The sequence below is a fragment of the Podarcis gaigeae genome, assembly GCF_964106915.1.
Source record: "Podarcis gaigeae genome assembly, chromosome: 1".
Lineage (NCBI taxonomy): Eukaryota > Metazoa > Chordata > Lepidosauria > Squamata > Lacertidae > Podarcis > Podarcis gaigeae.
Window position 1 is genome coordinate 79,827,912 of NC_139678.1, and position 22,362 is coordinate 79,850,273.

At 42.8% G+C, this 22,362-nt stretch overlaps 1 protein-coding gene across 4 annotated transcripts; it reads left to right on the top strand.

Moving 5' to 3' along the window:
- The first annotated feature begins 7 nt into the window (after positions 1-7).
- LOC310839941 (inner centromere protein B-like) lies at positions 8-17,560 on the top strand. Of its 4 annotated transcripts, none has more exons than XM_083729051.1 (19): positions 8-548; positions 773-913; positions 1,489-1,602; positions 2,592-3,313; positions 3,886-3,934; positions 5,203-5,236; positions 6,551-6,668; positions 7,097-7,187; positions 8,231-8,357; positions 8,446-8,580; positions 9,295-9,306; positions 9,604-9,713; positions 10,678-10,798; positions 11,789-11,887; positions 12,769-12,854; positions 13,110-13,191; positions 13,816-13,920; positions 16,220-16,379; positions 17,227-17,560. In XM_083729051.1, the coding sequence occupies exons 1-19, from the start codon at positions 544-546 to the stop codon at positions 17,439-17,441; spliced, it is 2,526 nt and encodes an 841-aa protein (XP_083585177.1). In that variant the 5' UTR covers positions 8-543; the 3' UTR covers positions 17,442-17,560. The 4 variants fall into 4 exon arrangements, with proteins under 4 accessions (XP_083585177.1, XP_083585178.1, XP_083585175.1 ...); XM_083729052.1 differs by having other exon boundaries at positions 270-552; XM_083729049.1 differs by lacking the exon at positions 8-548 and having other exon boundaries at positions 610-913.
- The last annotated feature ends 4,802 nt before the right edge of the window (positions 17,561-22,362 follow it).

Consider the following 22,362-nt stretch of genomic DNA (forward strand, 5'->3'; position numbering starts at 1 on the left):
GTCTATTCGTATAATCCGCCCTCTCTGCGCGTGAGCCGCGATGTAGCTGCGCGGCGGAAGGGGTGAGAAGGCGCGCGAGGGGGCGGGCGCTCGCTTCGAATGCTGAGGCGGGCGGAGGGCGTTCTGCTGTGTTGTTTTTAAGAATTCAGGCACTTACCGTGCAAGTTTTAGGTGTGCTCCCTGCAGGGTGCAGGGTTTGCAGTTTGCCTCTTTCTGGGCAACCGACGGAGAACTTAAGTTTGTTTCCTTGGATTTGCTATTAACTAGCAGGTTCTGAGCTTTGCTCGACTCCTTTATCTTGGTAGGGAGGGAGCGGCTTGCGCTCATCCTCTTTTCCCTTTCTTACATTACCCAGGAAGCTCTCTCCCCATTCAGCCCCTGGCAAGCAGCAAAGGAGTTAAACAATTTGCAAACGTAATGGCGCTTAATCTAACTCTTCTAAAAGCAAAATCTAATCAGGCTAGTTGAAAAGTAACCGTTCCTAACCGTATTGAAAACCCGGGCAGCGTTGGCTTCCTAGTTTCTCCCTATTACTGATTTTGCATGATGTAAGTTGTTTAACATTACATATGTATAAGTTGATGGTTACTCTTCATTTGTCTTTCTGGCCTGTTAGCTTTCTCGCTCAACTTCAGTTTCCATGGTAGACTCAGACAAGCACGTTTGTAAGAAAATTGGTTGGTTGTCAATATTATCTGCTGCTAGGAGGAAATCACTATGCAATCAAATGCAGAATACAATGATTAATGTATTTTTCTCCTGTTTTAACCAGTGCCATGGCAGAGGCAGGAGGCCCCACTCATCTTCTAGATGTTTGTAGCCGGAAGTTCACAGAATTCTTGTTCAATGCTGAACATAAATGCTTGGTGTGGTTGCGGGAAATCGAGGACGAAGCCCTGAAGATGTTTGATAGGTAGGCTTAGGCTTTGACCCTTGAATCCCAGGCATCTTATAAAAGGGGAATATGACTTTTTCCACCAGTGCCATAATTTCTGCACTATTCTTAAGAGATTTAAAAAATGCAGAGTACCAGTCTGATGGAAATCAAGGCTGTCTCTCTGGCATGTGGGTTTTGTTTTTTGTTTTGCTTTATTCTGCTCCTGGCATAAGCTGGGTATTTGCATCAGAAGTTTAGGACTGACTGTTTGAGGGGCTTTTCTGCATGTGGATTCAGTGGCTGTCACTGTGATAAATACATATGAATATATTATTCTTTTACTATCAACTGGCTGGTATTGCAACATGTTCTGGCCTGCTAGAATGGCAGTATAATATTTAAGATTTTCTTCTGAAATAGGGACCAGCGTATTGTATTGAATCCAGCTAAACTTTGCTGAGGCTAGACTAGACCTATTGGGAGCAATGGATTGGTAATGTCCATTAATTTCAGTGGGTTTCCTCTGAATATGCCAAACATTGAATGCAACTTGCAATCTTTATTTTTTTATTTTGGTTCAGTTCATTTATTCAGTAGATTGTTTTTAATAGCAACTTCAGTGCTGAGCCTGAGCTGATGCCCAGAACGCCTTCTCAAAAGAAGTATCGAAAGAAGAAACGATCTTCATGTTTTAAGGATGAATATAAGGAAATAACTAGAAAAAGGTATTGCAGTCAGAGGTCACAGAGATATAATATTTTTAGATGTTCATCTATGTGTATTTAAAAGAGCTATATCAATTCTGTACTTGCCCAGGACTGAATTATAACTTGCTAAAGTGGTTGTCCCCAGGTTTTGCTAATATCATGTTCCTCTCTCTGTTTCAAGATTATACTTGTCAGCCAGCACCATGCAGTGCTTAAATCAAGCCTTAGTTTTACCCTGCGCTGGGCACCTAATAAGGACAATGACTATTCAGTGGAGTAACCTATTGTTACAAAAGCCCAGTGCCTGCCCCTCTCTCTGCAAAGCAGTGGCAAGAGCGTATGGGGCCACAGGCACACATGCAAGGTCTGTGTCCCTTTGGAGAATGGAAGACACGGCAGACACTGTCATGCTTTAAGAAATAGGGTTTATTTGCCTATTTACACCTTCAACCTGCATAGAGGGAGTCTAGATCGTACAGCATGGCCCATGGCATTGCAGATGACCTTTCGTCTCCTTCTCTAAGGTGGATCTCAGCCTTACTTCCTCCTCCTTCTGCCCAGAAGCCCCTGTTTCAAAACTCCCCTTTCCTGGCCCCTCACAGTTACCCTGGCAACCATTGTGACATCTGACTCCCCAGGCCAAAGGATCCTTCTGTGGCCCCTCAACACCTTTTTGTAATGCTAGCAGGTCTCCTCTTCTCACAGCCAGGCTGGCTTGCATAAGCCAGCCCAGGAATTCCTTTGCAGCTTGCATTCTCCCTTCATACCACAAATAACCAAAATCCTAGCATTCATTAATTTCTAGGTTTATCCTGTCTATAACACTACAAAGAAAATGGAGGGATTTGGTGTGGTCACACTCAATTCTAGTGGAGAAAAGCTTTGTGGAATATCTGAAATTTGTATCCCAGTATCTGGTGCCACCCTGTGGCTTAACATAGAATATTTTTTTTTTTAGATTTTAAAAAACTTTAACAATAAGTTTATTTGCTTGTTTCTCTTTTAAGACTGTCTAGAAGACGAAGCAGTGTAAAGATAGTACCTTCTCAGTGTCTGTCCCCATGTGAAGAGAAACTGAAAAAAATTGATGTGGGGATGGCAAGATCCATGTCTGGTTTTGCGGCCTGCTCTGTTGCTAAACCAACTTCAGAAGTACAGTGTGACAAGTTGACTATGTATCCAGCAGGTGGTGGAACATTTGGTACTGACTGTAGCCAAAATAGTGAATTATCAGGAAAACTGAATGAGGAGATGAATGGAGACCCTGAAATCATCACTGTGGGTTCTAGTGGCTGTTCAGTTGCTAGGCCTGGGGCTACAGAGGCTGCAGGTGTAGCAAATAGCTCTGCGTTGGTGCTGACAGACACAACTGATCCGGGAAACACAGAAAAAGATGCTGTCAGATCAATGCGTACATCCACTCCAAACACTTCTTTGAATGAAAAAGCAATGTGTGAAATTGAAGACTTTCCTGCCCAAGAACTAGTCACTAATATGGTGCCCGAGGGAGAGTTTTCCCGAGGGTTAAAGAACAACACTGGAACTTCTGCAGACTCTCAGTCAAGCCACCCCCCTCCAAATAGACCTCGCAAGAGCAGGCGGGTGTCACTCGCGGAGAAATACTCACTAGCCAACAAAAGGAAAAGCATGATTCGGAAATCCATCCACAAGAGCGTTGCTCAGAAGAAAGCAGTTTGGGACTCCTCATCTACCTCTAGCCAAGTAAGCTGTAAGTAAAGACAATTCAGTTCACTTCTGGGATGTAAGGCTCTACAAGCTGTCAATATGTAGCCTTAAGTTTGTGACATATGGGAAAGAAATTGGCATCTCCAATATGCTGCTTATATAGAAAGTGCGGGGTCACTTCCTAATTGGAGGGCCTTCAAAACTTGATATCTAACCCTGGTACACACAGTGTATTTGCCTTCTTTTTTCAGGCTAGGAACTACGCTGAAAAGTACACTGGTATTCCTTAATAGTTCACGCCTCACATCTCCCCTTAACTAACACTGATTTAATAAAACCTGTGGCATACTATGCTCTTTGTCATGCACAGTGAAAGTGCTGAATGAAGACAAGTAGCAAATGGGCTGGTATGTTAATTCTGTGCATGTGTATGTGCACACACCAGAGAGAATACACACACATACACCCTTCACTGTAGCAGAACTTGTTGATATGTTTAAAGTTCTGCCTCTTAGACTGACAGAGTTGCTAATGGGAGGAATAGAAGCAAACCACACTTTTACCCTTCAAGCATTTGTTCAACTAATGGTTTTCTTTAACTTTTTTATTCTCCAGGCCACAATTCCATTGATATATTCATGGATGATGAAACCAGCAAACATAGGTGAGCAAGCTTTAGCAAACAGACAGAAATCAAAGCCCTTTGGAAGATTCTGCTATAACTTTAACTTTAAATTTAAAAAAAGAGTTTTTTTAAAAAAAATCTGACCAGTGCCATTATAAAGGTTGCTAATATGGAAATAAGAGAAATATGTTTTCCTTTTAATTCATTTTAAATGTTAACAGTATAGCATAGTGATGTGTTAGCACTATATCTCTTTCATTATAAAAAAGTACCAAACCCAAAATACCCCTACCTGGAAAATTGTCTTAGTGGCAGTTAAAACAAAACAAACAAACAGGATCATAAAATGGCACCTATCACAAGTGTTTTGCTAATGTGTGTTGAGCATCAAACACCCTACCCACAGCATCTATGTCATGCCTTCTAGTGTGGATGGATCCTAGTGGAATGTACACTGAAGAAAAATACTCATAATGTGGAAAATGAGTTGCGGTTCCGTCTGTAGTTTACAGTGGAAGAGCAAAGACTGGGAGTCGCCTCAGTCTCAAGGCTCTGTTGCACTTTGGTTCTTGACTAAGGTCACAAGTGGCAGAGGGAGCTTTTGGTCCTAATTGACAAGAAAGCCCTAGTTGTCTGGCCTATACTCCTCACCTTCCCAGATTTATGTGGCGATCTGCTCCTCAGCTCAGGAATCTACTGGTAAAATGTCCCCAGGGTATAAAGAGATTCATTGCATACATATGTGTTGTGATATATGCTTGAATGGTGCTTATTTAACACTTTGGATGTGTTTCTGGCACACTTGACCAAAGGATTGGTCATTGTTCCCTTGGCAACTATGAGGCTCCTAATAAACGTATAGCTTAAAGTCATTTTACGCCAGGACTGGGGAACCTGTGGGCCTCCTAATGTCATTGCAACATCAATTGCAACCAGCATTGCCAGCAGTCAGGGATGATGGGAGCCAGAGTCCAACAACATGTGGAGGTCTACATGCTCTCCATTCCTGTTTTCTACTGTCCACTTTAAGACCAGTGGCTCTGCAAAAAGTCTTTACCTTTCCTTGGAGCCTTATGTTCAGTTTAAACTTCTGAAGTTGCACCCTGAAGGGCATAAAAAAGTAGATTGCTAGACCTGGGGACACAATATGCTGTTCTTTCAGCTTTGTTCTATCAGAAGATTCAACTTCTGTTCAAGTAGCCCGTCAGTTGTTCTTTGGAAGTGCCTTAAGGTTTTAATCTGCTCATTCAGCCATTGTTTTGATCTCTGTTGGGATGGGTAACGCTTTGTCAAATGCCTCTCCTTAGGCCTTTTTTGGCACAGAATGCTGAAACCAGTGAGGTAAGGTATTGATAAGCTATCCACTGGGTTACAACTGGTGAATTGCCTGCTCTTTCCTTGCACCTGCTTTAGTTCAGATCACTTTCCCTCATAATCTTGTACGAATCTGTCGGTTGGATCAGAGGACCGGCCAGTTAGTTCTGTCAGAATGGCTAGTGATAGATGCTCCATGTTAAAAGGCATCCAAACAAAACTTGGAGACTTGTGCAAAATGCAGAGGAAAACTAAGTGTTGTATCTGTCGGGTAGAGAAGTAAATTAGGGCCTTAGACATGAGCCTCTTGGAGGTTCCGAGTCTTAACACTTGTGTGTGGTCTTGGGAAGAAGTTTTATTTGCCACCCCTGTTTCCTGTTTTGGGTGTCAGATTAGACTTGTAAAAGTATCTCATTGCAGGGACATAGTTTCTTGTGTCAAGATAGAACTATCACCCCTTGTGCAACTGAACAGACATTATCCATCTTAACTAATGCAAGTAATTAAGTCTGTACTGCCGGCTGCTACTGTGTTGGGATATTTTTCACCTTAATTTGCCAAAACAAGACACCACCCCTGCTTTGTCAGTGGAGCATGAGACTCTGGATCTCAGGGTTTTGGGTTAGAACCCCATGTTGGGTGAAAGATTCCTGCATTGCAGGGGGTTAGACTAGATGACCCTTGTGGTCCCTTTCAACTTTACATATCTCTGACTGTGTCTTTTCTAAGCCAGGTAGGCCCAACCTACATGACCATACCACTGAAGCCTTTGCCCAGATATTGGAGGAAGGCTTTGTTTAGGAGAGCAATTGAATAAGCATGCCTTCTCTTCTTAGTCCCCCATGACACCACTGCCTGTAGTGCTAGTCTAAGAAAGTTTTATTTGATCTTTTAATAGTATAAACTGATCCCAAGACTCCTGCTTCTGGTGTTTGAATATTTCCTTGACTTCAGTTGGGTTCCCTCACTGGGTGCTATATAGCTGCTTTCTTGGAAATAGCCTTTTAATATTTCTCTCTCTTTCATCTTTCTATGTAAAAAAATGGCATGTGCTTATTTTACTGTTTGTGTGAGTTGCTCTGGTTTCAGTGTTCCATTGCGCCAGAAGCGGCTTAGTCATGCTGGCCGCAGGACCTGGAAAAAACTGTCTGCGGACAAATGCCAGCTTCCTTGGCCTGTAAAGCAAGATGAGCACCACAACCCAGAGTCGTTCGCGACTGGACTTAACTGTCAGGGGTCCTTTACCTTTTAATAAAAGTTATGCATGTGCTTCATCTAGGATTCAGCTTGCTCAACCTTGTGGAAAGACTGTCACTGTATAAACATTGTTTTTTCCTATAGACTTTGAACACACTACGAAGTATGACTTGTGCTCTGGGTGCACCTAGTCTGAATATTTGTTGCACTCTGCAAAGTCCAGTTCTGCTTGAGATGCAACAAGGGGAATCATTCAGTAAAGGTAAACAGCTTCAGGCAATCAAAGCTGCCTGCGCAGCACAGGACTTTGTGAAACAAATGAAAGAAGTTGCCATCAGCCCACTATAGCATTGTTTGAATCATTTCCTTTTTATTTTAAAAATCTATATTTGTTTCTTTAGAATTTTAATTATATGGGTTGTGTTTCCAAGTTTAGAATAAAGGGGAACTGTCATATAAGTTAACCTGCATAAATGCTTAGCATCTTGTCTTTCCAATGGAAAGGATTGAGGCACACGAGACCTGAATCTTGGCATACTGTTACTATGCCTAGGTTAGCATTGTCTAGAGTACACGTTGTGCCCATGGTACGATTTCCACCTAACCTTAGCTGCCATCAGTTGAGGGTGGCTTTTGTGATACTGTTTCAGGAAAATACCCTTCATTGAACTAATTGTGCCTTCTCCACAGAAACAGCTGAAACTAAAATTACTGACACCCAGGTCTGTGGAGCTGACTATTCAGCCCAGAGCTGTCCCCATGAGCAATTGCAGAATATACGGTATGTTTTCTTTTGGGAGCATAATCTGGTGTGGCCTCTCTTTTTTCTTTTCAGCTTTGATTTAATCCACCTCAGTTTCCAATCAGTGCAGTTACCAAAAGTTGTTTCAGGTAGAAAGAGTTCTCCTGGAAGGTATCATGATGCCTTGTGTTAGGGATTGGTTACACAAGTATATCTGATGAAAGCTTATCTTTGTTCTGGGACATGAGTTCTTCCAGGATAGGTCCAGCCAGTGAGCCTTATTCTTCTCTCTTTTCTTATCCCCCCCATCTCCCCACTCAGTGGGTCACCGTTGGCAGGTGGGTGGACTTAGAAATAGTATGCAGTCCATTATCTTTACTGGTAAAAGCTCTATAATGAAAATCTCCTACTACAACAGATCAGAGGAAATTTGGATAACTGGGTAAGCTTAACACGTGTTATGTACATTGACACAAAATTGGAAGTGTCAGGCAAAATTGGCTGTCATGAAACCATGTGGCATAACAGTATACCAGTCGTACCTTGGATCCCGAATGCCTTGGTACTCAGATGTTTTGGCTTCCGAACGCCACAAACCCAGAAGTGAGTATTCCGGTTTGCGAACTGACGGGGCTTCCACAGCTTCTAATTTGCTGCAGGAGCTTCCTGCAGCCAATCAGAAGCCACGCTTTGGTTTCCGAACGTTTTGGAAGTTGGAACAGACTCCGTTCTACTTCCAAGGACAACTGTATATTCTTGAACATGTTACTATATCAAAGTGTTATTTTACTCTAATCTGAAGGGTCCGAAATTTTGGATTCAAAAATATATAGAAGGTTTTTTTGTTTCTTGTGCTTGCTAGGCTTTTGTTTTGTTTTTGTGGTTTCCTCTGTAATCTCCTCCCCAGTTTTCTTTGAGCTTCACTGGAGAGCTTATAGGGCACCTTGACCTCTAAAAGGACATTGAGTAAGAGGCCCCAAACCTTTTGATCCTGCTGAATCGTTGGGAGTCTTCAGATCTCTGACAGCAAGGATAATTTATGTAATCGGGATTGCTATGTATACATTTCATGCTCTTTTCAGGAGCCAGAGTTATAAACAAGCAATGGATGAGCTGCCTGCTGCCCAGCACACACAGGATGGAGGCGCTTCTCTTCCTAGTCACAAACCCACATCTCCTGCAAACAAGCCCTTATCTGGCCCAGGCAAGGTAAATAAATGCCAAGGACAACATAATGGCCCTTTTCTGATGCCACATCACTGGCCAGCCACTAAGAACATCCATACTCTTCCGACAGATCACACGGCCTTTCAAAAACTTCTTCCAGACAATACAGAAGAGCCAACTACTCAAATCCCCAGGGTCTGCAGGCCACAATAGTGTCATGAAAAATCTCATCAAACGTGGCACCCCCAGTAAGCCTACCTCCAAGGTAAGTGTCAAGGATGCTGCTCAAGTTAAAAGTCTGCTACACATTGAGCTCCTGGCAGCTGCAGTTACCTTGCGTAGCAGGGCTAAGGGACCTCTGCATGAGACCTTGCAGAACTGCTGCCAGCTGGATTGGGCTTGGTGAACTAATAGTGTGGGCTTATGCATCCTTTTATCTCACTGAGAGATGTGAGGTTGGGGCTAGCACTGTCATTTTGTAGGTGGCCTCGTGGGAAATTTCCAGCGCATACCAGCAAGAGAATTTTCTTCCTCCACTTGTGCATGTGGGTTCGATCGGTCTGCCTTACTCTTGGGGAAACCAATTTGGGAGGTCACCGGTCAGACCAAGCCATCATCTTCTGCCCTTTGTCCTATCTGAAGCATGGCTGAAGTCTCTTCAAAATTAAGCTTCTTGGACTTCCCAGCTTTGGTTTAGTTTAATTTAATTCCCATTCCTTCTGTGGAACTTGGGATCTTTGATAGCCTTAAGGCAGCAAATTGGGATTTGTTTGCCTCATCTCTCCTCTGTTATTACTGATAAGGTAAAGAGGTTACTTGCTGGGCCCCAGGGCCATTTTGCATCTTCTCACAAGCCTTTCCTTTACTAAGGCAGGAGGAACTGCTATTGAATCACTCTAATGAACTGGTTAGTTAGCTTTTAGACTTGGAAACTAAGTAACTTGTCTTTCCTTTCCTTTTCATATTCATCCTACCAAAGGGAGAGTTTGTTGTAAGTAACTACTTTTCTCATTTTGTGGTCTGGGAATTTATTTATTTTTTAAAAGACTTAACTGCCCTAAATGCACCACCCATTTTAGCTGCATATGGATCTTTTTGGAAGGTTTTGGTGTTTCACGTACCTAAGTACAGCTACACGTACTGATCTGGCCTTAACTCGTGGTAGTGAGGTTGGAGAAAACATTGCTTTTGTTGGCTAGTGGGTCGGTAATAAATAAAAATAGTAAATAATAATAATAATAAATGGTTGCCACAACCGGAAGTAATCTAAACTTTCTACACATCATAGGCAAAGGAGCGACAGCGTCTTGAGAGTTTGCGGAAAAAGCAAGAAGCTGAGCAGCAGAGGAAGCAGAAAGTTGAGGAAGAAAAAAAGCGGCGGCTAGAAGAGATAAGGCTGTAGGTAGCTGTTCACCCTCAGTCCCGTTTGGATAACTGGGGGCCATTCACCTAGATAAGTCCAGCCTGCAGTCTAAGCTAGGCATGGCAGGCCATTTATACAAATTACACCACCTTTCCCAAGCCTGGCATATGATGTCCATCTTGCGGAAGTTCATGTTGCAGCTAAAAGGAAGGAGGTGACTCAGGAGTGCACTCTCAGCAAGGACCTGATTCTTCCTTTGCATCGCCAGCTTGAATGCAAGCTAGGGAAGAATCAGCAGCCTGCCGGCATCAGGTGATGGGCAGGCGGACCATAGGTGGCCTGTGGGGGGAGGTCATGCCAAAGGAAGAGAGAACTCTCTTCAAATATGGCAGGACGTACGGGTGTAAACTCTTCATAGCACTGAAAATATATTTCATCTATATTTATTGGGGTGGGGGAAACTCAATCACCTGAGATCACTATGATGTCAGATGAACCATTTTTCCTTGGTGGTACAGCATGCTAACAAAGGAAAATTGAAGTCAAGCAAGGCTTGCTGCCTTTTTGTATTATGTTGGAAACTGCCCAGAGTGGCTGGGGCAATCCAGTCAAGATGGGCAGGATATAAGTAAGTAATAATAAAAGTAATAGTAATAATAATAAAATTACCACTGATCAACTGGTTCAAGCCCTGCTTTCTACAAGGATTGGCAGCACTACCAAGTTCCCCATGGGGAGCTCTGTACTGCAGCCAGTTCCAGTGGGCTGATTGGCCATGATACCATCCTTCCTTGCTAATGAACAATTGGGAGTGCATGTTAAGGTTCCCTGTGGCGCGTTCCCTGCCTGCCCCATACCTGATACCACATATCATGTCAGGTATGGGCTTGGTGGATGTGGTTTGGGGAAGCATCATTGCTTGCCAAATTGGGGCTTTGTGCCAGGCCTAAGGTTCCCCAGCCTCTACTATAAACACACCTATTTCTCTATATCTCACAGAAAGCGGGAAGAACGGCTAAGAAAGACCCTGCAAGCTCGAGAACGGGTGGAGCAGATGGGGGAAGAAAAGAGAAGGAGAATGGAGCAGAAGTTATCTCAACATGAAGAAAGGAGCGAGAAGGTGGGAGTTGGTCCCATTTTCTTCCTAGCCTTTTAATGACAGTAGTCAGAGCATGTAAGCGGATTCCTATTGGTATGTTGTGTCATCCATTCTGAGAGATGTGGTTTTATGTTTTATTAAATAGGCTACCAATCCCAACGTTAATTCTTTGTATACAGTGGTACCTCGGGTTACATACGCTTCAGGTTACAGACTCCGCTAACCCAGAAATACTACCTCGGGTTAAGAACTTTGCTTCAGGATGAGAACAGAAATCGTGCTCCCGCAGTGCGGCAGCAGCAGGAGGCCCCATTAGCTAAAGTGGTATCTCAGGTTAAGAACAGTTTCAGGTTAAGAACGGACCTCTGGAACGAATTAAGTACGTAACCAGAGGTACCACTGTATATGTAATCCAGGGGTCACTAATGTGGTACCCTCCAGATGTTGCTGGAATACAGCTTCCATTATCCCTGACTATTGGCCATGCTGACTGAGGCTGATGGGAGTTGCAGTCCAACAATATCCAGAAAGCACCACATTGGCTACTCTTGGTTTGGCCTTTTAACAAGAGCTGAAGAACCTTTGCCCAGATGTTGCTGGACTCTGACTCACATCAGCCCCAGCCTGTGTGACCCAAGGTAATGATGATGGGAGTTACAGTCCAAGAACATATGGAGGGCACTTGGTTCCCTAGCCTTGCTCCTGGCAATCCTGCGAGGCCAGGGAGGCTGAGAGGCTACAACTAGCTCAAGGTCACCTCATGAGCTGCACCCAGTGGGGATTTGAACCTGGGTCTCTTCAGTTCTGGTCTGGCACTGACTACAGGATCGCACTTAGTACTCGGCACTGAGATCATAAACTCAAATTGGTACTTGACAGGCATATAGGGTTGACAATTCTTGACTGGATTCTGTTCTCCCCCACCTCCCCAGATACTATATGAATTGTTATTCAGTATGGTCTTGAGGTCTGAAATATGAAAACTAAAATATGAAAGGATCTTTCACACAGGTGCGGGAAGAGAAAGTAGCAGAGGAAAAGACCAAGAAAAGAATATCTACTAAGAAAATGGGGGAAGCAGAAGCGCGAAAACAGAAGGTGCTTCAGATGGTGAGCACTGTATTGAATGTCAAGTGAAAGGGTGTACAGAAGAGAATGAAACGGAGGCGGAGGATTAAGCCCTGCATGCTGGAGACTGAAATAGTCCAATTCCTGAGCAACGTCTTCTTGTAATCCTGAAAAGTGCATTTGCCGTTGCCTGAAGTATCAAACCCTGGAGGTCCCCTTGGAAAGAGGAAGATGCATTTAAATCTCCACTGACCTGCTGGTTCCTATTAACAAAGCCAGGCCATAAGGAGTTGTCAGAAGGGGTGAGGAGTGAGCAAAATGTGGAAGGACTCTTGGTGGTGAGAATATGTAGGTTTTTAAAACCTACCCAAATGTCTTTGCATCTAGCTTCCTAGCATTCATGGGGATAAGAGGTAATACCATTGCCACATGCCCTCAGAGATATTAAATGCAAAATCTGCTAGCTCAGGCATTACCTTCTGTATCTTCTGGGGAGCCATGAAAAAAGCACGCGTCCCACTGTGGTTTTTGTTGCACGTATGGGTGAGAATTGAGAAGTATTGTCTGAACTGCTTGGTTTGTTTCTAAAGCATTCTGCTTGGCTGTTTAGTTTTTTAATAAATGTTGTTGTTACAATAAAACCTCTCTTAATACAATTCCTGTTGTGTACATAAGGAGCAGTTAAATATAATGGGGCAGAGTTCTCTATGTTGCACTACAGCAGCCTTTCTCAACCTTGGGTTGTTGAACTACAACTCCCATCATCCCTAGCTAGCAAGGCCAGAGTTCAGGGATGATGGAAGGTGTAGTCCAACAACATCTGGGGACCCAAGGTTGAGAAACACTTCACTACAGGAATTTGGCATTTCCCTGCCTGCTCTTCATGTTTGTGGTAGGTGCTGATTCTGTACTCCTTGTTTCAGGAAGAAGGGCACAAAAATCGAGAGTGGAAGACCGTTGGAGAAATTAAGAAAATGCTGGAGCACAATTGCACAAAACAGGGGAAAGGGTGAGGACTTTGCTCCCTTGGTTACAAGGTTGGATGACCCTAGGAACACTTGATGGAATGGTGTAGATGCAATTCTGACGACTTCCCAAAATTGTATGTAAAAGGGCCAGTTCTAAAACCATATGGTTTTCTTTGGGGTAATATATGCATTTTGTAATTAAGAGAAAGTGCTTAAAGCTGCAGTCCTAACACAGACTTGCTAGTAATCCAGTCACAAGTAAACATGTTTATGTATGCTCTCCTTTCACTTTTTAGACACCATGGACAGCATGATAAAGAGAAATTGGTGAGACCCCAGGAGCTAGCAGTAGTTACAGAAGAGGAAGAAAATCTGAAGGTACGCCAAGGAATTGGAAAGCCAGGATTTGAAGTGGGGATGGGCATAAAGCCCCACTTGCCAGCAGCTATGTAAACAAAGCCCCCTAATTTTAGCAGATGCATTTTGAAAATGCAGGACATCAACTTGTCCCTTGTACTGCTGATGGGAACTGCTTGAATTGAGTATTTTCTTGTCTGACACCATTTAAATTCTGTAAAGTGCTGTGTTAATCTTGTGCAGCTATGTATCCCACCATACTGAACCAGATTGTAAGTTTGTGCACATTTTTTGCACGATATGCTCTACAAGAGAACTGAGTTTACACTTATATTTGTTCTTTGGGGAATGGGATGGGTGTCTGGGGAGTCACCCAGGGGAAAGGTAGCATTCATAATTATGCTTCACTGATGATGGGGGAGCAGGTGGGAAGAGTTAATGGACTTATTAGTGGAGCATCTTAATGGATTTTTCCGAAAAGAAACTTGTTTTTTGAAGACCCTCTGCATCTTTACAAAAAAAATAGCTGCTGGTGCCTTCTGGTGAAGAGGCTACCCTACTAAATTTCAATGGTGTCTGGGTGAAGTAGATGGAATCAAAGACCATTGTAGAATGGTCAGCTAATAAATCTGATCTTGCCAATAGGATGAACAGAATTCTACCCGCCTAGACGAGCTGCAGCAAGAAAAGAAAGCTGTTCAGGTGGACACAGTTCCTGCTGCTAATAAATGGTTGAATATAACTGCCCAGGTAAGTGATAGATAGTTGAGGCCTGTGGTCAGATACTTGGGCTTTGAATTGGAAAGTGACTTGGATGTCCGTTGATATCTCACAAACTTGTGATACCTTTTCAGTAACTGAAATTAAAAGCAGTCCTCCGTTTTATGCTTGGAGATATATTTACTCTGTCTATGCCCTGAGCAGTGGGGAGACGCAGCCCAAAATTGCCTTCTGTTGCCCCTCCCTTCCCTTTGCCTGTTAAGTAAGCACTTGGGGATGGGGCAGTGTCTATGTTTCTGCAGTTCCCCTCACTTGTTGGCTATAGAGCATGCAGTTGTCCTTGCTATGTAGTGTACCTCAAAGCATCATTAGGGCCTACACTGGGATTAAAGCAGATCAAGAACAGCCAGGCTGTATATTGCTGAATGTGTTAAATGCCTCCAACTTGGGGACCTTTTATTTCTCTTCTCTCCTTACCTTACCAACACCTTCTAGCACAGCCGCTTGGCTGTCACTGGCATGGGGTTTTGAGTGAGTTTTGTGAGCCAGATGCTGCATTATTAAGCATTTCCTGAGGCTGTACACTTCCTTCCTTTTTGAAGGAGGCAAGGCATTGAAAATAACACTCTTTTGAATACATATTGGAAGAAACCTGCAGCTGTTTATGCTGCAATAAGCAGACATGAATTCTAAAGGTGCTGCAGTTCTGACAAATGAGCACAAGGGGGCATGAGAATATGAAGAACTAAGCTGTTTGATTGCCGTTATCAAAGAAGACTGGGAATATTTGTAAAGGGCAGCCCTTCCATGGCTGTTGTCAGTGCTTTTTTTTCTGGGGGGACGCATACCCCTAAATATTTTGTGAATCTTTGTACTTTTGTCCATTTACTGTATCTATTTTTCCCAATTTGAACTATAAAATGGTGATTTTCTTGAGTCAAAATGAGAGAACCCCTAAACATTTTTTAAGGAAAAAAGTACCGGCTGTAGCACCACCATAGGAAGGACTTAGAAGAAGCAGTACTTCCTAATACTGAGGGGGTTACTTTGGAGCAATGGTGTCTCGCACCCTACACACACACACACACACACACACACACACACACACACACTTACCGGTATGCTATTCCATTTAGCCTGGCAGCAACCAGAATGAGGGAGGTGAAACTTCAAAATTCTCCCATGTTGCCTTGTGAGTATCTGGTGTGCAGCTCCAATAACTCACAAAAGCGCAGGAGAAGGATTGATTACTAGAAGCCAGCAAAAATGCAGTTCAGCATTGTTCTGGTTAGAGCTGGAGTTATTTTCTTTCAGCCAGTGAAGGAGGAAGCTGTGAGTGCTATATATAGCAATGCCCTTGTGTGTCTATGAAGTCCTAGACTTCATGGTGTTTCAAAGTGTCAGCATGTTGGAACAAGCTCAGTTCCGACGTATAATGTAACTGGCCGCTTTTGCATTATGTACATTCATGTATTCATTCTTGAAGTAGCCACTCCCTGGTGGCATATCGTGATAGACAAACTGGAACTACCAATCTCAAGCCTTAATTTTTAGGAACTTGCATAGCTGGTGCCATTTAGTTCTGTGACGCAGTCACCAGCATCTCCCTAGCTATTTACCTTTTGGACCATACCACCAATGGCTCAGGCCCGCAATAGCTCAAGGCCCGCCTCTCCCTTTATAAACCAACCTGGCCTCTGCAATCATCATCTGAGGCCCTTTTTCGTGTGCCTCCTCTGCAAGAGGCCTGGAGGGTGGCAACACAAGAACAGGCCTTTTCTGTAGTGGCTCCCTGCTTTTGGAATGCTTCTCCCAGGGAAGCTCACCTGGCAATGTCATTATATATCTTTAGGTTCCAGACAAAAATGTTTCTCTTCAACCAGGTCTTGGGCTGATTAATATTCTATGGCCTTTTAAATGTGTTTGGGATGGGTGTTTTTGTTTTGCTTTGTTTCTAACTATTTATTTGTGATTGTATTCTGTTTTTTTATCTTGTGAACCACCCTGAGATCTTTGGATGACACGCAGTATATAAATTTAATAAACAATAATAATATACACACATTACAGAAAATAAAATAAAAAACTTCAAGCACATTAGAGCATCCATATTCCATCTTCTAGGTATGGTAATCATAAGCTTTCCATAGTGATTAATGATCCCAGAGGACATATCCACAGTGTCATTTGAGGTGCTTGCATAATAAGAAACTTAAAAAGGCACAGGTCGAAACATTGGAACTGGAAGATGTATAGCCAAAGAGCCCTGTTGGCAAATTGCTGCACCTGTAACATTAACCAATCCATTCAGGTCTCGTCTTTATTACAGAAATCTCCTGCTGGCTGCTCTAGTCAAATGAGCCCCCAAGGTCTGAAAGGTACCAAGTCCCTCAAAGTCAACCACAATGACTATGGAATGGACTTGAATAGCGATGACTCCACGGATGACGAAAGCGAGCCCAGGAAACCCATCCCTGCATGGGCCACTGGTAAGAGTGAGTTTTCAGTGGCTGCAAAATGGTATCACTGAAATTACAGGGTTCTTGCTTCAGATTCTGACGGTCCTCTCAGTTTTCGCTGGATCTGTCCTAATACATAAATACATAAACAAATCTCTCAGAGCTCAGTTCTGCTGCAAGACCCTGATGGTAACACAAGAGCCTTTACACAACCTTACGGAGAGAGCAAAGTCAGTGTAGGCTGCATTGCTCTCTATGAGATGCTCTTTCTGGATGGTGGATGGTTGGTCGAAGGACCCTGATTGAGATGCAAGGAAGGGAAGATCTCCCGGGGTGAGAGACAGGGAGAAGAAAGGCAAACCCCCAGGTGAGAGCTGGGAGGGTCCCCCGCTTTCTGTGAGTGGCAAGGGTTAAGAACTACCTTTGAGAGAAGACTCTGCACTTTCTTCTTTCTTCCTCTGTTTTTGTTTTTATTTAGTTTCTTGTATTGTGAAAAAGCTTTAATAAAATCTTACGGGGGGGGGGGGGGAGATTCATCGTGTAGCCAACTTGCCCAGCTTGAAATATAATTTCTGTTCTACAGGCCTGCCTCTATTTGGTCATCTGACAAACTTGCTTTTTAATTCCTTTGGGGTTTTTTGAATCAAAATGATAAGTCTGCTTGTGTGGTGGAGACTATTGGATAATTACAGTGAGGTATTCCGTATGTAGGCCGAGCCATACCTAGATCCGTTGAGTGCTGCAGCTGAATTGAGCTGCTGGCTAGAGTCCACTCATAGATTGGGTTTCACATTTTCCCCCCTACGTAGAAGTGCTTCAAGTGGAGATGTGTTGCTACTTGAAGGATTACTCACAGAATAACTGCTTGTTTCCTCAGGTCTTCAGCTTAATGAAGCTGTTACATACCAATACTACAACCCTCCAGACATCAACAAGTTCTTTGGAGTAATCTTAAGTCCTAAACTAGAAGCTATCTTCTACAAAAGTAAGCCGAGGTATTTCAAGCGCACAAGTTCAGCTGTTTGGCAGTCTCCACCTCTTCCGGGTACCAAAGCAGCATTGCGTGCCTCTAACAGTATGAAGAAGCACTGAAGCTGTGTAGAACCACTTATGGCGCTCAGCTGTTTTTTGTCTGTCATGTCTATGTAAAATGCATCTGTAAGGTATTTTAATGTTTTATATCTTGTGCAATAAAGGTTTAAATGCTGAAACTGTCAATAACTTTAAAAAAAATAAATCAAATCACCAGGGCAATTTTGCTTTGCTGATTTTGGATGCAGGTGTTTACCGAATCTTCCAACTAAGATGAAGAAAGAGGTTGTAGTAGACTTCAATACTGCTGGGTTTATCTCTTCCCATTGTGCCTTCAGGTCATAATAGACTGTTTATAACTGTTTCTTACTTCACACCAGCACAAATGGTACTTCCAAGCTAATGGTGAGACAGAAAGAGGGCAGTTGAAAAACCAATCTGACAGTAGTTGGAATAACTGAACAAGTAAACAAATTGGCAAGAATGATGTGAACTAAATTCTTACTCAGTATGAACCAAAGGGATCATTGCCAGACTACACTATATTAATACTTTATGGGACTTCCTCTGCCTTTCTTTAAAAAAGTGGGTTTGGTCTTATGTAACTACTACCAGCCTTTAGTTTTAGCACACAGTTCCCAAATGTTATCCTCTCAGATTTTCAGTAGCTTGGGGACAAGCCTTTTTTATCTGCCCAGATCAGAACGCAGATTCACTTCTTCAGAAAATTACAGTGTGACATACAAAGGTTACATGCATTTGCAGTCAAGTAAATAAAATATATTTTGATGACTTTCCTAGAAAGGCAGTAAAACCAAGGGATGTTACAGCTCACACGGTTATTTCTGAAATTTTGAGGAGGATGAAATCTGTCATCTTGACAAAGGCAGTACATAAACTCACTTTTCATGGCTCCGTCTAATGGGACTATTGCAGTGACCTTGGCTTTATTTACATGAAGGTAGCTAGCTTTAGGGTTTTAAAGTGATAATTGCAACAAATGTGTTTTTTCTTATTTGAAACCGCCTCTGGGGACTGCTGTATCAAAGGACAAGAAGTAATGCCCTTGTCTTGGTAGCTAAGATTATCTGACATGAGGATGCCAAGTCCGTTTCCTTGGAAGAGACAAGCCCAGATCTGTCCTAGCAGGCGTGTTCAGTTTCAATGTCCAAAACAGCAGTTAGGCACAGAAGGTAGCTAAACACGATTTGTGTTGCTAGGCAAACCTTGATGAAAAGTTGTGAATCCAGACTAATATCATATTACTGGTCATGCTATAAAAGTGAGCCTTGAGATTAATCAATCAGTTGGTAGCTACTGTATTTTTCGCTCCATAAGACGCACCTGACCATAAGATGCACCTAGTTTTTAGAGGGGGAATGCAAGAAAAAAAATCTTTAAAGGGAGCTCTGAGCAGAGCTGCCCTTCTTCCTCCTTGGGGAAAAGCCCCCAAAAGCTGCACACACGCTCCACACGGCTCTTTAAAGGGAGCGCTGAGCAGAGCCTCTCACCTGCATTCGCTCCATAAGACGCACACACATTTCCCCTTACTTTTTAGGAGGGAAAAAGTGTGCCTTATGGAGCGAAAAATACGGTAATTTTCATTGATTTATTTGTTTTGGAAGTAGGGGAGTCTATTGGAATTGTAAGTTCTCCAGCATTCTCTATTATGCATGCCTCACCTCTGCCTAAAAAAACAGTAGCCTACTGTACAGATTGTGGTTGCTGCCTGTCACAGACTCCTCTTGCACTAGCAACTATGTGATACTAGTAGGCAAAAGGAGCCAGGTGGTCCTTGTGTTGCATTGGCAAACATACTTCTATCCCCCTCCGGGGCAAATGCTTGCAAGCCACCCTATGCTACCAGGGATATCTGCTGGCATAGGGAAATGTACACATGTACATCCCTGTCCTGGAGCAGATTTTTGGTGTTTTGAAGAGCAGGTGGTCTCAACCCAAAGAAGAGATCTTCCTTTTTCCAGCTCCTCAATTTGCTACACTCTGTATCTGCATGTGGACTTAGAAAATTGAAGGTATGGCTATCAAATTGGCCTTGGAGCAACAACCCACTCATTCATAACAATTCCTTGTTTGTCAAAGTAATGTTCATGTCTTGTGTCAGAGGAATCTTGTCCCGTCAGCTGAAATCTGAATTGGCATAATGACATAGCCAGAAGAACAGGAAGGAAAAAGATGAATCAGTCGCTATGGATTTTGAAAGAACGACCCTTTGTCAGGTGACTGGAAACATATTTTTGTACAGTGTGTTTTTTTTAATCCCATGAATCTCCTTTAACATCAGCAAAACAAAACAAAAACCTTTCATTCCTTTTGTCTGCATAAATTGGACCACAGAGGCTCCCATGTAATTTGTACTTAATCTGCATTAAGACTGCAGATGTTGAGTCAAGGCTGTTGATGGGAATGTGTTTCCTTATTCTCTACTACTTACACAATTTTGGGTGAATAACAAGTGCTTAGTTGTAATGCACTTGAAATACTGGCTCTTTTGGAAGTCATTGGTAATGACACAGGATTGAAGGTGCTTTGCTCCTTTTCCTAGAGCTGATTTGAAAGGATGTGCACAGCAATTATCTACAGGAGCACTGCCTCCTGAGCAATGAGTATCCTTTTGACAACCTTTGCATTTCCAAAGAACTCTGTAATGATTCTACCGTTTACCCCCTAGACTGGTGTGTTTGTGTGTGTGTGTGTGTGCACGCCTTGCACCAACCCAGTCATGAAGGATCTGCCGCTCACTCAAATGAGTTTCTGAAGAGTGAGATGTAGCTCTTTCCATCAGCAACCGCTTGCTAAACTGTGATGACTGAATCTGCAGCTCTTGTTCTCCCAAGCTGTGCTCCTTTGTGATTCTGTCTCCTAGTGATAATTACAGAGGGTTAGTATTGCTTCTGTGCACATGACTTGAGGAAGTGCTACAGCATGAATGCCTGCCAGCCTAAGAGGGCCTTGGCAAGATGGTAATTACCGTATGTCTGCCGGCTCCATAATATGATGAATGACTAATATCACCTGGAAAAAAAATGATTTGATACCTAGCTAAAGTTTGTAATATATGCTGACATGTTCAGAAATGCATATGAAGATGCACACAGATGGAACAGTCAGTCCCTAAGGGGCCTAGTGCAACCACCCAGAAGCTCTCTCATTACAAACTGGCCAAGTGTGCAATAAGTCAGATTTGAATTCCCTACTGTATCCTCCTATGAAAGCTAGTGAAACTACACATTTATTCGGAATATACCTAAGAGTGGAATAATGATTTTTGGTGAAAGATAGAGAGTAGTGGCTTTCTAACTCTATTCCTAGGTCCCTTGACATTTTTCTGAAGCTTATTGCTTTTGCTTGAAATCGTTTTATTTGGCTTTTATAATATTATATAAACTGTTTTACTTGTTTGCATGAATGTACTGCAGTTACCACCCTGGAACCATACAGTGAAGAGCTAATAAGAAATCTAATAAAAAAAACTTGGGGGGGATCTCTGACCATCAGCAGATTTGTGGGGCTTGCAAAACACTCAAACCCAAGTATCAGTGGATCCTTGGGGCTTGCATTGTGCTGTGAATGGAGGATTTAGAGGCCAGTACCAGTTCTTTCAGTTGAGCCTGGGAATGAGTAACTAAAGTGTCTGATGCAAAATTGGTGTAATATGATCAAACTGCGTGGCACCGGTTGAAGTTCCATGCTATAGTTCCACTCTGTTGAACCCTCTATAACTGGAGTCTTCAATCCTCCCAGTTATTTATGAACAGCGTTGTGTCTGTTTTTGTTTGGGGAAGTTACGTGTTTCTTGGGGGGGGGGGTTCTCTTCCTCTTTTGTCTCTTACTTGCTTTGGATGTGTAGGTGTTTTGTCTGCTACATAGGAGTTCTGAACATCACGTTTTTCTTCTGCAAAGTGGGTATCTTCTTGTGTCCTCAACAGTTTATTAGATTTTCAAATTGCCCCCTGACTCCAAAAGTTAGGGGACTCGACAATATGTAAGGGCTTTAAGGACAAGGCACCCAAGTCTTTCAGCTGATGATAGACTGGGGAAGAAAGGGTGCTGCAAATGCAGTAGATTGCCTGCCATAAGTCTAATACTTTTTGTTCTTGTTGTTCTACTCATCTCCCACCCCTGCTTTTGTGTATCATCCAACTTAACAAAGTGTTCCAAGCTAGGTTACTCGAAAGCTTGTTCAAGCCTCAGCCCTGTATACCTGAAGGAGCGTCTCCATTCTCATCGTTCAGCCAGGACACTGATGTCCAGTTCCAAGGGCCTTCTGGCAATTGTATGTGGTATTGGGTATATTATGTGGAACAGTGTTTTCAAAATGGTGAAACAAGATTCATCAATAGATTCTATTCTGACAGAGTTAGTGTTATGAGGAGATAATCCAGCGCAAGAGCCCTACCACCAGGGAAGTTCTAAAATGTTGTAGCGTAAAGGCTTTTCGTGAGAGTAAAACTTTGTTTTGTTAAGTATGTCAAACCTAGAGCAAACTGAATAAATAGGTCTTGCTAGAATGTCCTGTAGTCTCGACCCCTATCAATCAGTTACTATAGAAATGTCCTTTTATTCCTTACTAGAAATCTTTGTCTTCAGACTGTACACCAAAAATTAACTTGGATTTAGCACACAACTTTACATTTCAGTGAGGAGTGATGATGTCCCTTTTCTCCCCCTCACTTTGCGTCACCCCTTCCCAAAGAGGACTGCTGGCAATCTTCCCATAAACAAAACAAAAAATGGCTCCTGCTCTCCAGATGTTGCTGAACTCACAACTCTCCTTATCCCTAAGCATTGTCCACACGGTTGAGAGCTGTAGCTCAGCAACATCTGAAGGGCACGCCGTTGGCAATTCCTGCATGACAGCTTATGCCAAAATAAAGGGACAAAGAACTCAGTTACTTTTTTTAATGTGAGAGCCAGACTTTTTTTTATAGATTTGAGCTCTGTTAACCAAATTGTGCTCTTT

What these genes read in the sequence shown, in the direction of transcription:
- LOC310839941 (XM_083729049.1), top strand. Translation starts at nt 747, where the DNA reads ATGTATTTTTCTCCTGTTTTAACCAGTGCCATGGCAGAGGCAGGAGGC. An exon ending in GATGAAACCAGCAAACATAG is followed by an intron (nt 3,935 to 5,202) that starts GTGAGCAAGCTT and finishes GCCTCTCCTTAG; the next exon opens with GCCTTTTTTGGCACAGAATG. An exon ending in CCTTATCTGGCCCAGGCAAG is followed by an intron (nt 8,358 to 8,445) that starts GTAAATAAATGC and finishes CTCTTCCGACAG; the next exon opens with ATCACACGGCCTTTCAAAAA.